The 14,308-nt window shown below is 48.4% G+C and overlaps 1 protein-coding gene across 9 annotated transcripts in view; it reads left to right on the top strand.

The window, feature by feature from the left end:
* shmt1 (serine hydroxymethyltransferase 1 (soluble)) overlaps positions 1-14,308 on the top strand; it is a 45,730-nt gene that overhangs the window by 26,889 nt on the left and 4,533 nt on the right. For 5 of the 9 annotated variants that reach the window (XM_082964621.1, XM_082964627.1, XM_082964626.1 and 2 more), the window contains 3 exons: positions 8,123-8,245; positions 11,296-11,412; positions 12,982-13,092. In XM_082964621.1, coding sequence (XP_082820747.1) covers positions 8,123-8,245; positions 11,296-11,412; positions 12,982-13,092 — 351 coding nt within the window. Of the gene's footprint in view, positions 1-5,866; positions 5,905-6,663; positions 6,702-6,876; positions 6,915-8,041; positions 8,080-8,122; positions 8,246-11,295; positions 11,413-12,981; positions 13,093-14,308 lie in introns of all 9 variants that reach the window. The other 4 variants (XM_082964622.1, XM_082964625.1, XM_082964623.1 and 1 more) reach the window with 4 other exon arrangements.

The raw sequence follows: 14,308 nt of genomic DNA on the forward strand, positions 1-14,308 counted from the left end.
ACCTCACTATGACAGGTAAAGTAGCCAGGACACCACACTATGACAGGTAAAGTAGCCAGGTCATCTCACTATGACAGGTAAAGTAGCCAGGACATCTCACTACCACACTATGACAGGTAAAGTAGCCAGGTCACCTCACTATGACAGGTAAAGTAGCCAGGTCACCTCACTACCACACTATGACAGGTAAAGTAGCCAGGTCACCTCACTATGACAGGTAAAGTAGCCAGGTCACCTCACTATGACAGGTAAAGTAGCCAGGTCACCTCACTATGACAGGTAAAGTAGCCAGGACACCACACTATGACAGGTAAAGTAGCCAGGACACCTCACTATGACAGGTAAAGTAGCCAGGACACCTCACTATGACAGGTAAAGTAGCCAGGTCACCTCACTATGACAGGTAAAGTAGACAGGTAAAGTAGCCAGGTCACCTCACTACCTCACTATGACAGGTAAAGTAGCCAGGTCACCTCACAACCACACTATGACAGGTAAGGTAGCCAGGACACCTCACTATGACAGGTAAAGTAGCCAGGACACCTCACTATGACAGGTAAAGTAGCCAGGTCACCTCACTATGACAGGTAAAGTAGCCACAACACCTCACTATGACAGGTAAAGTAGCCAGGTCACCTCACTACCACACTATGACAGGTAAAGTAGCCAGGACACCTCACTATGACAAGTAAAGTAGCCAGGACACCTCACTATGACAGGTAAAGTAGCCAGGACACCACACTATGACAGGTAAAGTAGCCAGGACATCTCACTACCACACTATGACAGGTAAAGTAGCCAGGACACCTCACTACCACACTATGACAGGTAAAGTAGCCAGGACACCTCACTATGACAGGTAAAGTAGCCAGGACACCTCACTATGACAGGTAAAGTAGCCAGGACACCTCACTATGACAGGTAAAGTAGCCAGGACACCTCACTATGACAGGTAAAGTAGCCAGGACACCTCACTATGACAGGTAAAGTAGCCAGGACACCACACTATGACAGGTAAAGTAGCCAGGTCATCTCACTATGACAGGTAAAGTAGCCAGGACATCTCACTACCACACTATGACAGGTAAAGTAGCCAGGTCACCTCACTATGACAGGTAAAGTAGCCAGGTCACCTCACTACCACACTATGACAGGTAAAGTAGCCAGGTCACCTCACTATGACAGGTAAAGTAGCCAGGTCACCTCACTATGACAGGTAAAGTAGCCAGGTCACCTCACTATGACAGGTAAAGTAGCCAGGACACCACACTATGACAGGTAAAGTAGCCAGGACACCTCACTATGACAGGTAAAGTAGCCAGGACACCTCACTATGACAGGTAAAGTAGCCAGGTCACCTCACTATGACAGGTAAAGTAGACAGGTAAAGTAGCCAGGTCACCTCACTACCTCACTATGACAGGTAAAGTAGCCAGGTCACCTCACTATGACAGGTAAAGTAGCCAGGACACCTCACTATGACAGGTAAAGTAGCCAGGACACCTCACTATGACAGGTAAAGTAGCCAGGTCACCTCACTATGACAGGTAAAGTAGCCAGGACACCTCACTATGACAGGTAAAGTAGCCAGGACAGCTCACTATGACAGGTAAAGTAGCCAGGACAGCTCACTATGACAGGTAAAGTAGCCAGGTCACCTCACTATGACAGGTAAAGTAGCCAGGTCACCTCACTATGACAGGTAAAGTAGCCAGGTCACCTCACTATGACAGGTAAAGTAGCCAGGACACCACACTATGACAGGTAAAGTAGCCAGGACACCTCACTATGACAGGTAAAGTAGCCAGGACATCTCACTACCACACTATGACAGGTAAAGTAGCCAGGACATCTCACTACCACACTATGACAGGTAAAGTAGCCAGGTCACCTCACTATGACAGGTAAAGTAGCCAGGTCACCTCACTACCACACTATGACAGGTAAAGTAGCCAGGTCACCTCACTATGACAGGTAAAGTAGCCAGGTCACCTCACTATGACAGGTAAAGTAGCCAGGTCACCTCACTATGACAGGTAAAGTAGACAGGTAAAGTAGCCAGGTCACCTCACTACCTCACTATGACAGGTAAAGTAGCCAGGTCACCTCACTATGACAGGTAAAGTAGCCAGGACACCTCACTATGACAGGTAAAGTAGCCAGGACAGCTCACTATGACAGGTAAAGTAGCCAGGTCACCTCACTATGACAGGTAAAGTAGCCAGGTCACCTCACTATGACAGGTAAAGTAGCCAGGACACCACACTATGACAGGTAAAGTAGCCAGGTCACCTCACTATGACAGGTAAAGTAGCCAGGACATCTCACTACCACACTATGACAGGTAAAGTAGCCAGGACATCTCACTACCACACTATGACAGGTAAAGTAGCCAGGTCACCTCACTATGACAGGTAAAGTAGCTAGGTCACCTCACTACCACACTATGACAGGTAAAGTAGCCAGGTCACCTCACTATGACAGGTAAAGTAGCCAGGTAAAGTAGCCAGGTCACCTCACTATGACAGGTAAAGTAGCCAGGACACCTCACTATGACAGGTAAAGTAGCCAGGACACCTCACTATGACAGGTAAAGTAGCCAGGACAGCTCACTATGACAGGTAAAGTAGCCAGGTCACCTCACTATGACAGGTAAAGTAGCCTGGTCACCTCACTATGACAGGTAAAGTAGCCAGGTCACCTCACTATGACAGGTAAAGTAGCCAGGACACCACACTATGACAGGTAAAGTAGCCAGGACACCACACTATGACAGGTAAAGTAGCCAGGACATCTCACTACCACACTATGACAGGTAAAGTAGCCAGGACATCTCACTACCACACTATGACAGGTAAAGTAGCCAGGTCACCTCACTATGACAGGTAAAGTAGCCAGGTCACCTCACTATGACAGGTAAAGTAGCCAGGTCACCTCACTATGACAGGTAAAGTAGACAGGTAAAGTAGCCAGGTCATCTCACTACCTCACTATGACAGGTAAAGTAGCCAGGTCACCTCACTATGACAGGTAAAGTAGCCAGGACACCTCACTATGACAGGTAAAGTAGCCAGGACAGCTCACTATGACAGGTAAAGTAGCCAGGTCACCTCACTATGACAGGTAAAGTAGCCAGGTCACCTCACTATGACAGGTAAAGTAGCCAGGACACCACACTATGACAGGTAAAGTAGCCAGGTCACCTCACTATGACAGGTAAAGTAGCCAGGACATCTCACTACCACACTATGACAGGTAAAGTAGCCAGGACATCTCACTACCACACTATGACAGGTAAAGTAGCCAGGTCACCTCACTATGACAGGTAAAGTAGCTAGGTCACCTCACTACCACACTATGACAGGTAAAGTAGCCAGGTCACCTCACTATGACAGGTAAAGTAGCCAGGTAAAGTAGCCAGGTCACCTCACTATGACAGGTAAAGTAGCCAGGTCACCTCACTATGACAGGTAAAGTAGCCAGGACACCTCACTATGACAGGTAAAGTAGCCAGGACAGCTCACTATGACAGGTAAAGTAGCCAGGTCACCTCACTATGACAGGTAAAGTAGCCAGGTCACCTCACTATGACAGGTAAAGTAGCCAGGTCACCTCACTATGACAGGTAAAGTAGCCAGGACACCACACTATGACAGGTAAAGTAGCCAGGACACCACACTATGACAGGTAAAGTAGCCAGGACATCTCACTACCACACTATGACAGGTAAAGTAGCCAGGACATCTCACTACCACACTATGACAGGTAAAGTAGCCAGGTCACCTCACTATGACAGGTAAAGTAGCTAGGTCACCTCACTACCACACTATGACAGGTAAAGTAGCCAGGTCACCTCACTATGACAGGTAAAGTAGCCAGGTCACCTCACTATGACAGGTAAAGTAGCCAGGTAAAGTAGCCAGGACACCTCACAACCACACAGTGTGTGTAGTGATCTAGTATTTACGGCGCATTCGGAAAGTATTCAGACCCCTTGACTTTTTCCACATTCTGTTAACGTTACAGCCTCATTCTAAAATGGATTTAAAAATAAATAAATATATTCCTCTTCAATATACACCCGATACTCCATAATGACAAAGTGAAAACAGGTTTTTATAATTGTTTACAAATATATAATTAAAAACAGAAATACCTTATTTACATAAGTATTCAGGACCCCTTTTTTTGCTGTGAGACTTGAAATTGAGCTCCGACGCTTCCTGTTTCCATTGATCATCCTTGAGATGTTTGTGCACGTCAGAGCAAACACCAAGCCGTGAGGTCAAACTGTTTGTCCCGAGACGGGGATTGTGTTCGAGGCACAGATCTGGGATTTAGAAGGGTAGCAAACAACAACAAAAAAATTTCCGCAGCATTGAAGGTCCCCAAGGACACAGTGGCGCAGCGGTCTAAGGCACTGCATCTCAGTGCTAGAGGCGTCACTACAGACCCTGGTTTGATTCCAGGCTGTATCACAAACCAGCTGTGATTGGGAGTGTAAATAGGGCGACGCACAATTTGGACCAGCATCGTCCGGGTTTGGCCCGGGGTAGGCCGTCATTGTAAATAAGAATTTGTTCTTAACCGACTTGCCTAGTTAAACAAAGGTTTAATTAAACCTAAATGGAAAAGGTTTGGAAGCGCCAAGATTCTTCCTAGAGCTGGCCGCCAAGGACAAACTGAGCAATCAGGGGGAGAAGGGCCTTGGTCAGGGAGTTGACCGATGAGCCGATGGTCACTCTGACAGAGCTCCAGAGTTTCTCTGTGGAGATGGGAGAACCTTCCAGAAGGACAACCATCTCTGCAGCACTCCACCAGTCAGACCTTTATGGTAGAGTGTCCAGACGGAAGCCACTCCTCAGTAAAAGGTACATGACAGCTCGCTTGGAGTTTGCCAAAAGGCACCTAAAGACTCTCAGACCATGAGAAACAAGATTCTCTGGTCTGATGAAACCAAGATTGAACTCTTTGGCCTGAATGCCAAGCGTCACGTCTGGAGGAAACCTGGCACCATCCCTACGGTGAAGCATGGTGGTGGCAGCATCATGCTGTGGGGATGTTTTTCAGCGGCAGGGACTGGGAGACTAGTCAGGATAGAGGGAAAGATGAGCGGAGCAAAGTGCAGAGAGGTCCTTGATGAAAACCTGCTCCAGAGCGCTCAGGACCTCAGACTGGGGCGAAGGTTCACCTTCCAAGAGGACAACGACCCTAAGCACACAGCCAAGACAACGCAGGACAGGCTTCGGGACAAGTCTCAATGTCCTTGAGTGGCCCAGCCAGAGCCCGGACTTGAACCCGATCGAACATCTCTGGAGAGACCTGAAAATAGCTGTGCAGCGACGCTCCCCATCCAACCTGGCAGAGCTTGAGAGGATCTGCAGAGAAGAATGGGAGAAACTCCCCAAATACAGGTGTGCCAAGCTTGTAGCGTCACACCCAAGAAGACTCGAGGCTGTAATCACTGCCAAAGATGCTTAAACAAAGTACTGAGTAAACGGTCGGAATATTTATGTAAATGTGATGTTTCTGTTTGCAAAATATTCCAAAAAACCAGTTTTTGCTTTGTCATTATGGGGTATTGTGATGTCATTATGGGGTATTGTGATGTCATTATGGGGTATTGTGATGTCATTATGGGGTATTGTGATGTCATTATGGGGTATTGTGTGTAAATTGATAAGGGGAAAAAAATATTGAATCCATTTTTAGAATGATGCTGTAACGTAACAAAATGTGGAACAAGCCAAGATGGTCTCAATACTTTCTGAATGCACTGTATGTGTTTCTCTAGGTGTGGCCGTGGCCCTGAAGCAGGCTCTAAACCCCAGAGGTTAAGGGTTAATGTGTGTTAATGTTTCTCCAGGTGTGGCCGTGGCCCTGAAGCAGGCTCTAACCCCAGAGGTTAAGGGTTAATGTGTGTTAATGTGTGTGAATGTTTCTCCAGGTGTGGCGGTGGCCCTGAAGCAGGCTCTAACCCCAGAGGTTAAGGGTTAATGTGTGTTAATGTTTCTCCAGGTGTGGCGGTGTCCCTGAAGCAGGCTCTAAACCCCAGAGGTTAAGGGTTAATGTGTGTTAATGTTTCTCCAGGTGTGGCGGTAGCCCTGAAGCAGGCTCTGACCCCAGAGGTTAAGGGTTAATGTGTGTGAATGTTTCTCCAGGTGTGGCGGTAGCCCTGAAGCAGGCTCTAAACCCCAGAGGTTAAGGGTTAATGTGTGTTAATGTTCCTCCAGGTGTGGCGGTAGCCCTGAAGCAGGCTCTAAACCCCAGAGGTTAAGGGTTAATGTGTGTTAATGTTTCTCCAGGTGTGGCGGTAGCCCTGAAGCAGGCTCTAAACCCCAGAGGTTAAGGGTTAATGTGTGTTAATGTTTCTCCAGGTGTGGCGGTGGCCCTGAAGCAGGCTCTAACCCCAGAGGTTAAGGGTTAATGTGTGTTAATGTTTCTCCAGGTGTGGCGGTGGCCCTGAAGCAGGCTCTAAACCCCAGAGGTTAAGGGTTAATGTGTGTTAATGTTTCTCCAGGTGTGGCGGTAGCCCTGAAGCAGGCTCTAACCCCAGAGGTTAAGGGTTAATGTGTGTTAATGTTTCTCCAGGTGTGGCGGTAGCCCTGAAGCAGGCTCTAACCCCCAGAGGTTAAGGGTTAATGTGTGTTAATGTTTCTCCAGGTGTGGCGGTGGCCCTGAAGCAGGCTCTAACCCCAGAGGTTAAGGGTTAATGTGTGTTAATGTTCCTCCAGGTGTGGCGGTGGCCCTGAAGCAGGCTCTAACCCCAGAGGTTAAGGGTTAATGTGTGTTAATGTTCCTCCAGGTGTGGCGGTAGCCCTGAAGCAGGCTCTAACCCCAGAGGTTAAGGGTTAATGTGTGTTAATGTTTCTCCAGGTGTGGCCGTGGCCCTGAAGCAGGCTCTAACCCCAGAGGTTAAGGGTTAATGTGTGTTAATGTTCCTCCAGGTGTGGCGGTAGCCCTGAAGCAGGCTCTAAACCCCAGAGGTTAAGGGTTAATGTGTGTTAATGTTTCTCCAGGTGTGGCGGTAGCCCTGAAGCAGGCTCTAAACCCAGAGGTTAAGGGTTAATGTGTGTTAATGTTTCTCCAGGTGTGGCGGTAGCCCTGAAGCAGGCTCTAAACCCCAGAGGTTAAGGGTTAATGTGTGTTAATGTTTCTCCAGGTGTGGCGGTAGCCCTGAAGCAGGCTCTAAACCCCAGAGGTTAAGGGTTAATGTGTGTTAATGTTTCTCCAGGTGTGGCGGTAGCCCTGAAGCAGGCTCTAACCCCAGAGGTTAAGGGTTAATGTGTGTTAATGTTTCTCCAGGTGTGGCGGTAGCCCTGAAGCAGGCTCTAAACCCCAGAGGTTAAGGGTTAATGTGTGTTAATGTTTCTCCAGGTGTGGCGGTAGCCCTGAAGCAGGCTCTAACCCCAGAGGTTAAGGGTTAATGTGTGTTAATGTTTCTCCAGGTGTGGCGGTAGCCCTGAAGCAGGCTCTAACCCCAGAGGTTAAGGGTTAATGTGTGTTAATGTTTCTCCAGGTGTGGCGGTAGCCCTGAAGCAGGCTCTAAACCCCAGAGGTTAAGGGTTAATGTGTGTTAATGTTTCTCCAGGTGTGGCGGTAGCCCTGAAGCAGGCTCTAAACCCCAGAGGTTAAGGGTTAATGTGTGTTAATGTGTGTTAATGTTTCTCCAGGTGTGGCGGTAGCCCTGAAGCAGGCTCTAACCCCAGAGGTTAAGGGTTAATGTGTGTTAATGTGTGTTAATGTTTCTCCAGGTGTGGCGGTAGCCCTGAAGCAGGCTCTAAACCCCAGAGGTTAAGGGTTAATGTGTGTTAATGTTTCTCCAGGTGTGGCGGTAGCCCTGAAGCAGGCTCTAAACCCCAGAGGTTAAGGGTTAATGTGTGTGAATGTTTCTCCAGGTGTGGCGGTAGCCCTGAAGTAGGCTCTAACCCCAGAGGTTAAGGGTTAATGTGTGTTAATGTTTCTCCAGGTGTGGCGGTGGCCCTGAAGCAGGCTCTAAACCCCAGAGGTTAAGGGTTAATGTGTGTTAATGTTTCTCCAGGTGTGGCGGTGGCCCTGAAGCAGGCTCTAACCCCAGAGGTTAAGGGTTAATGTGTGTTAATGTGTGTGAATGTTTCTCCAGGTGTGGCGGTAGCCCTGAAGCAGGCTCTAACCCCAGAGTTTAAGGCATATCAGTACCAGGTGCTCTCTAACTGCAGAGCTATGGCCAACGCCCTCATCGACCTCGGGTACAAGATCGTCACCGGTGAGACAATAACGTCATGGTTGTGGTTAACAGACTAACACCTGTGTTGGACAGGCTGTAAGCCAAGGTTTCCAGAACTGGGTCCAGGGGACCCCAAGGGGTGAATATTTGGGGGGGGGTTTTGCCCTAGGACCTGTGTAGTGCTAGTTCTGGAAACGCTGCTGTTAGGAATGGCCTCGGTTATTCCTTATCCCAACAGATGTTACTGTTACAATAGTTGAGGACCTCCCGAGTGGCGCAGTGGTCTAAGGCGCTGCATCGCAGTGCTAACTGTGCCACTAGAGATTCTGGGTTCGAGTCTCTGATGCAGCCGGCCGCGACCGTGAGACCCATGGGGCGGCGAACAATTTGGCCCAGCGTCGTCCGGGTTAGGAAGAGGGTTTGGCCGGCAGGGATGTCCTTGTCCCATCGCGCTCTAGCGACTCCTGTGGCGGGCCGGGCGCAGTGCACGCTGACACGGTCGCAAGGTGTACGGTGTTTCCTCCGACACATTGGTGCGGCTGGCTTCCCGGGTTATTAAGTGGGCATTGTGTCAAGAAGCAGTGCGGCTGGGTTGGGTTGTGTTTCTGAGGCAGCACCGCTCTCGGTCTTTCGCCTCTCCCGAGTCCATACGGGAGTTGCAGCGATGAGACAAGACTGTAACTACCAATTTGGATACCAACGAAATTGGGGAGAAAAAGGGGTAAAGAAAATACAGATAAAGTAAATATTACAATACTTGTTGTTAACCCTGTGTGTTAACTAGGAATGGGCACGGTTATTCAATATCACAATGGACGTTAATATTAAAATACTTGAGTATTCATTTTTGCACAAAAAAACAATTTATAGGCCTATTTTTAACATTGACATTTTATTTATTTTTATATAAAATTGATAAAACAAACTTTTTAAATGTAGTTTTTTTATGACGTGCGCCCCATTAAAAATACCTGTAGCCTTCACGTGTGTAGCTTGTTGTTCAATCAAAGCTGCAAAAATATACCAAAATGAAGCATTATCTGATGAAATAACTTTAGAAAAGGGGGCACGAGACAGGGATGTCCCCTGTCGCCCTTCCTGTTTGCCAGTGGTAATTGAACTGCTAAGATATGGGACCCGAAACGTTAACGGGTATCAAAATTGGCAAACCATGAACAAAAAACTCAATTTATTTACCGACGATCTACTGATACACCTTTACTAATAATTAAAAACTCAATGCCCCTCACCCCCAACCCCCCTTTTTTTTTGTTAAAAATTATTTTCAGAATAATCCAACATTTTAGGATATCAAATTTACATGGAAATAGAAGAAGAATACCTCATGATATACAACTTTTAAAAACATATGAAATACTGAGGAGGCTTAATAAGTGACAACAAACATATATAATGATAACTTTATCCCATTACTCAACAACATGTAATCAGATCTAAATGAATTATATTAATTCACATGCATTACATAATACAGCTATGTACATACAGATACAATTAACCACTTCAGAATGGCTCCCAAAGTGTTTTTTTTTTTTATAAATACCAATTACCCCGCCAAAAGACATTTCTTTAAAAAGTATAGTCGTGCCATAATGACTTCATATGGGCAGATAAACTCATAGAATAAATGGGAACCGTTTAAATCTGAGGGGGGATGTTTTAAGCTTCCTAGATCTGAGGGGGGGGGGGGGGGGGGGTTTAAGCTTCCTAAATCTGAGGGGGGGGGGGGGGGGGTTTAAGCTTCCTAAATTTGAGGGGGGGTTTTAAGCTTCCTAAATCTGAGGGGGGGTTTTAAGCTTCCTAAATCTGAGGGGAGGGGGGGTTTAAGCTTCCTAAATCTGAGGGGAGGGGGGGGGTTTTAAGCTTCCTAAATCTGAGGGGAGGGGGGGGGTTTAAGCTTCCTAAATCTGAGGGGAGGGGGGGGGTTTAAGCTTCCTAAATCTGAGGGGAGGGGGGGGTTTAAGCTTCCTAAATCTGAGGGGAGGGGGGGGTTTAAGCTTCCTAAATCTGAGGGGAGGGGGGGGTTTAAGCTTCCTAAATCTGAGGGGAGGGGGGGGTTTAAGCTTCCTAAATCTGAGGGGGGGGTTTTAAGCTTCCTAAATCTGAGGGGGGGTTTAAGATACCCCTCTCTCCTCGCTATGAAAGATGTGAGTGTTTGTTCTCGGAAGTACGGTAACTAATCAGTCTCTCACCGTTCCAAAAAATACTGAATCTTAAGATGTCGATATCCCGGGCGAGAATTGAATCTTGACACTCAGAAATTGGAGTCGACGTGCAAGGAGCCGAGGAATCGATTGTTTTGGAGTAGACTCTTCACAACTACGTCATCGTTGTTAAACAGTTGGACAAATGGCGACAGCAGCAAAGTCCTGTATGGTAACACTTTGAGATGTTAAATGAGAAGGAGATGCCAACATTACGAGGTGGAATTTAGGTACAGTAACGGTAGTACAGGTGCCAATGCTTCACCGTCTGAAAAGGGGACGCACCGCGACGCCCAAACGCACCGCGACGCCCAAACGCACTGTGAGGCCCAAACCACTGCTGGCAGAATTTAGGTACAGTAACGGTAGTACAGGTGCCAATGCTTCACCGTCTGAAAAGGGGACGCGCCGCGACGCCCAAACGCACCGCGACGCCCAAACGCACTGTGAGGCCCAAACCACTGCTGGCAGAATTTAGGTACAGTAACGGTAGTACAGGTGCCAATGCTTCACCGTCTGAAAAGGGGACGCGCCGCGACGCCCAAACGCACCGCGACGCCCAAACGCACTGTGAGGCCCAAACCACTGCTGGCAGAATTTAGGTACAGTAACGGTAGTACAGGTGCCAATGCTGTTGTTTTTAAACATTAAGAAAAATGGTCAATTTGTCACATCCCTGGTTGCTATATGGTTGTGTTTATGTTGTGGTATGGTTGTGTTAATGTTGTGGTATGGTTGTGTTTATGTTGTGGTATGGTTGTGTTAATGTTGCGGTATGGTTGTGTTAATGTTGTGGTATGGTTGTGTTAATGTTGTGGTATGGTTGTGTTAATGTTGTGGTATGGTTGTGTTTATGTTGTCCAGGGGGTTCTGATAACCATCTGATCTTACTGGACCTGAGGCCCAGCGGGACGGACGGAGGACGAGCTGAGAAGGTTCTAGAAGCTGCTGCCATCGCCTGCAACAAGAACACCTGCCCAGGTAAGTAACAGACACTGTCCTCTGTAGGTGATGAGTGCTCTGTATCCCAGTGGTCTATATGTGTGTGTGTGTGTGTAGGTGATGAGAGTGCTCTGTGTCCCAGTGGTCTATATGTGTGTGTGTAGGAACTGACCCTGTGTGTGTGTGTGTGTGTGTGTGTGTGTGTGTGTGTGTGTGTGTGTGTGTGTAGGTGATGAGAGTGCTCTGTGTCCCAGTGGTCTATATGTGTGTGTGTGTGTGTGTAGGTGATGAGAGTGCTCTGTGTCCCAGTGGTCTATATGTGTGTGTGTAGGAACTGACCCTGTGTGTGTGTGTGTAGGTGATAAGAGTGCTCTGTGTCCCAGTGGTCTATATGTGTGTGTGTGTGTGTGTAGGAACTGACCCTGTGTGTGTGTGTGTGTGTGTGTGTGTGTGTGTGTGTGTGTAGGTGATAAGAGTGCTCTGTGTCCCAGTGGTCTATATGTGTGTGTGTGTAGGAACTGACCCTGTGTGTGTGTGTGTGTGTATGTGTGTGTGTGTGTGTGTAGGTGATGAGAGTGCTCTGTGTCCCAGTGGTCTATATGTGTGTGTGTAGGAACTGACCCTGTGTGTGTGTGTGTGTGTGTGTGTAGGTGATAAGAGTGCTCTGTGTCCCAGTGGTCTATATGTGTGTGTGTAGGAACTGACCCTGTGTGTGTGTGTGTGTGTGTGTGTGTGTGTGTGTGTGTGTGTGTGTGTGTGTGTGTGTGTGTGTGTAGGTGATGAGAGTGCTCTGTGTCCCAGTGGTCTATATGTGTGTGTGTGTGTGTGTGTGTGTATGTGTGTGTGTGTGTGTGTAGGTGATGAGAGTGCTCTGTGTCCCAGTGGTCTATATGTGTGTGTGTAGGAACTGACCCTGTGTGTGTGTGTGTAGGTGATAAGAGTGCTCTGTGTCCCAGTGGTCTATATGTGTGTGTGTGTGTGTGTAGGAACTGACCCTGTGTGTGTGTGTGTGTGGTGTGTGTGTGTGTGTGTGTGTGTGTGTGTGTGTGTGTGTGTAGGTGATAAGAGTGCTCTGTGTCCCAGTGGTCTATATGTGTGTGTGTGTAGGAACTGACCCTGTGTGTGTGTGTGTGTGTATGTGTGTGTGTGTGTGTGTAGGTGATGAGAGTGCTCTGTGTCCCAGTGGTCTATATGTGTGTGTGTGTAGGAACTGACCCTGTGTGTGTGTGTGTGTGTGTGTGTGTGTGTGTGTGTAGGTGATAAGAGTGCTCTGTGTCCCAGTGGTCTATATGTGTGTGTGTAGGAACTGACCCTGTGTGTGTGTGTGTGTGTGTGTGTGTGTGTGTGTGTGTGTGTGTGTGTGTGTGTGTGTGTGTAGGTGATAAGAGTGCTCTGTGTCCCAGTGGTCTATATGTGTGTGTGTAGGAACTGACCCTGTGTGTGTGTGTGTGTGTGTGTAGGTGATAAGAGTGCTCTGTGTCCCAGTGGTCTATATGTGTGTGTGTGTGTAGGAACTGACCCTGTGTGTGTGTGTGTGTGTGTGTGTGTGTGTGTGTGTGTGTGTATGTGTGTGTGTGTGTGTGTGTGTGTGTGTGTGTGTGTGTGTAGGTGATAAGAGTGCATTGCGTCCCAGCGGTCTGAGGTTCGGCTCTCCTGCTCTGACCTCCAGGGGAATGGTTGAGGACGACTTCAGGAAGGTCGCAGAGTTCATCCACAGAGGTGACCTTTAACCCCTGACCTCTGTGTCTATAGACATAGTACTGATCCTAGATGTCCAGCTAGCAGACCAAGGCCCCTTTAACCCCTGACCTCTAACCCCTGACCTCTGTGTCTATAGACATAGTACTGATCCTAGATGTCCAGCTAGCAGACAACCCCTGACCTTTAACCCCTGACCTCTGTGTCTATAGACATAGTGCTGACCCTAGATGTCCAGCTAGCAGACCAAGGCCCCTTTAACCCCTGACCTCTAACCCCTGACCTCTGTGTCTATAGACATAGTACTGATCCTAGATGTCCAGCTAGCAGACAACCCCTGACCTTTAACCCCTGACCTCTGTGTCTATAGACATAGTGCTGACCCTAGATGTCCAGCTAGCAGACCAAGGCCCCTTTAACCCCTGACCTCTAACCCCTGACCTCTGTGTCTATAGACATAGTACTGACCCTAGATGTCCAGCTAGCAGACCAAGGCCACCTCTAACCCCTGACCTTTAACCCCCGACCTCTGTGTCTATAGACATAGTACTGATCCTAGATGTCCAGCTAGCAGACCAAGGCCCCTCTAACCCCTGACCTTTAACCCCCGACCTCTGTGTCTATAGACATAGTGATGACCCTAGATGTCCAGCTAGCAGCCCAAGGCCACCTCTAACCCCTGACCTCTGTGTCTATAGACATAGTGCTGACCCTAGATGTCCAGCTAGCAGCCCAAGGCCACCTCTAACCCCTGACCTCTCAACCCCTCGTTCTCCCTACAGGTTATCCAGATTACCCCTGGACGTTCAGGCATCTCTGCAGCCCAAGGCCACCTCTAACCCCTGACCTCTCAACCCCTCGTTCTCCCTACAGGTTATCCAGATTACCCTGGACGTCCAGGCCTCTCTGCAGCCCAAGGCCACCTCTAACCCCTGACCTCTCAACCCCTCGTTCTCCCTACAGGTTATCCAGATTACCCTGGACGTCCAGGCCTCTCTGCAGCCCAAGGCCACCTCTAACCCCTGACCTCTCAACCCCTCGTTCTCCCTACAGGTATCCAGATTACCTCTCTGCAGCCCAAGGCCACCTCTAACCCCTGACCTCTCAACCCCTCGTTCTCCCTACAGGTATCCAGATTACGTCCAGGCCTCTCTGCAGCCCAAGGCCACCTCTAACCCCTGACCTCTCAACCCCTCGTTCTCCCTACAGGTTATCCAGATTACCCTGGACGTCCAGG

The sequence above is a fragment of the Salmo salar genome, chromosome 18 (assembly GCF_965601325.2).
Source record: "Salmo salar chromosome 18, fSalSal1, whole genome shotgun sequence".
Lineage (NCBI taxonomy): Eukaryota > Metazoa > Chordata > Actinopteri > Salmoniformes > Salmonidae > Salmo > Salmo salar.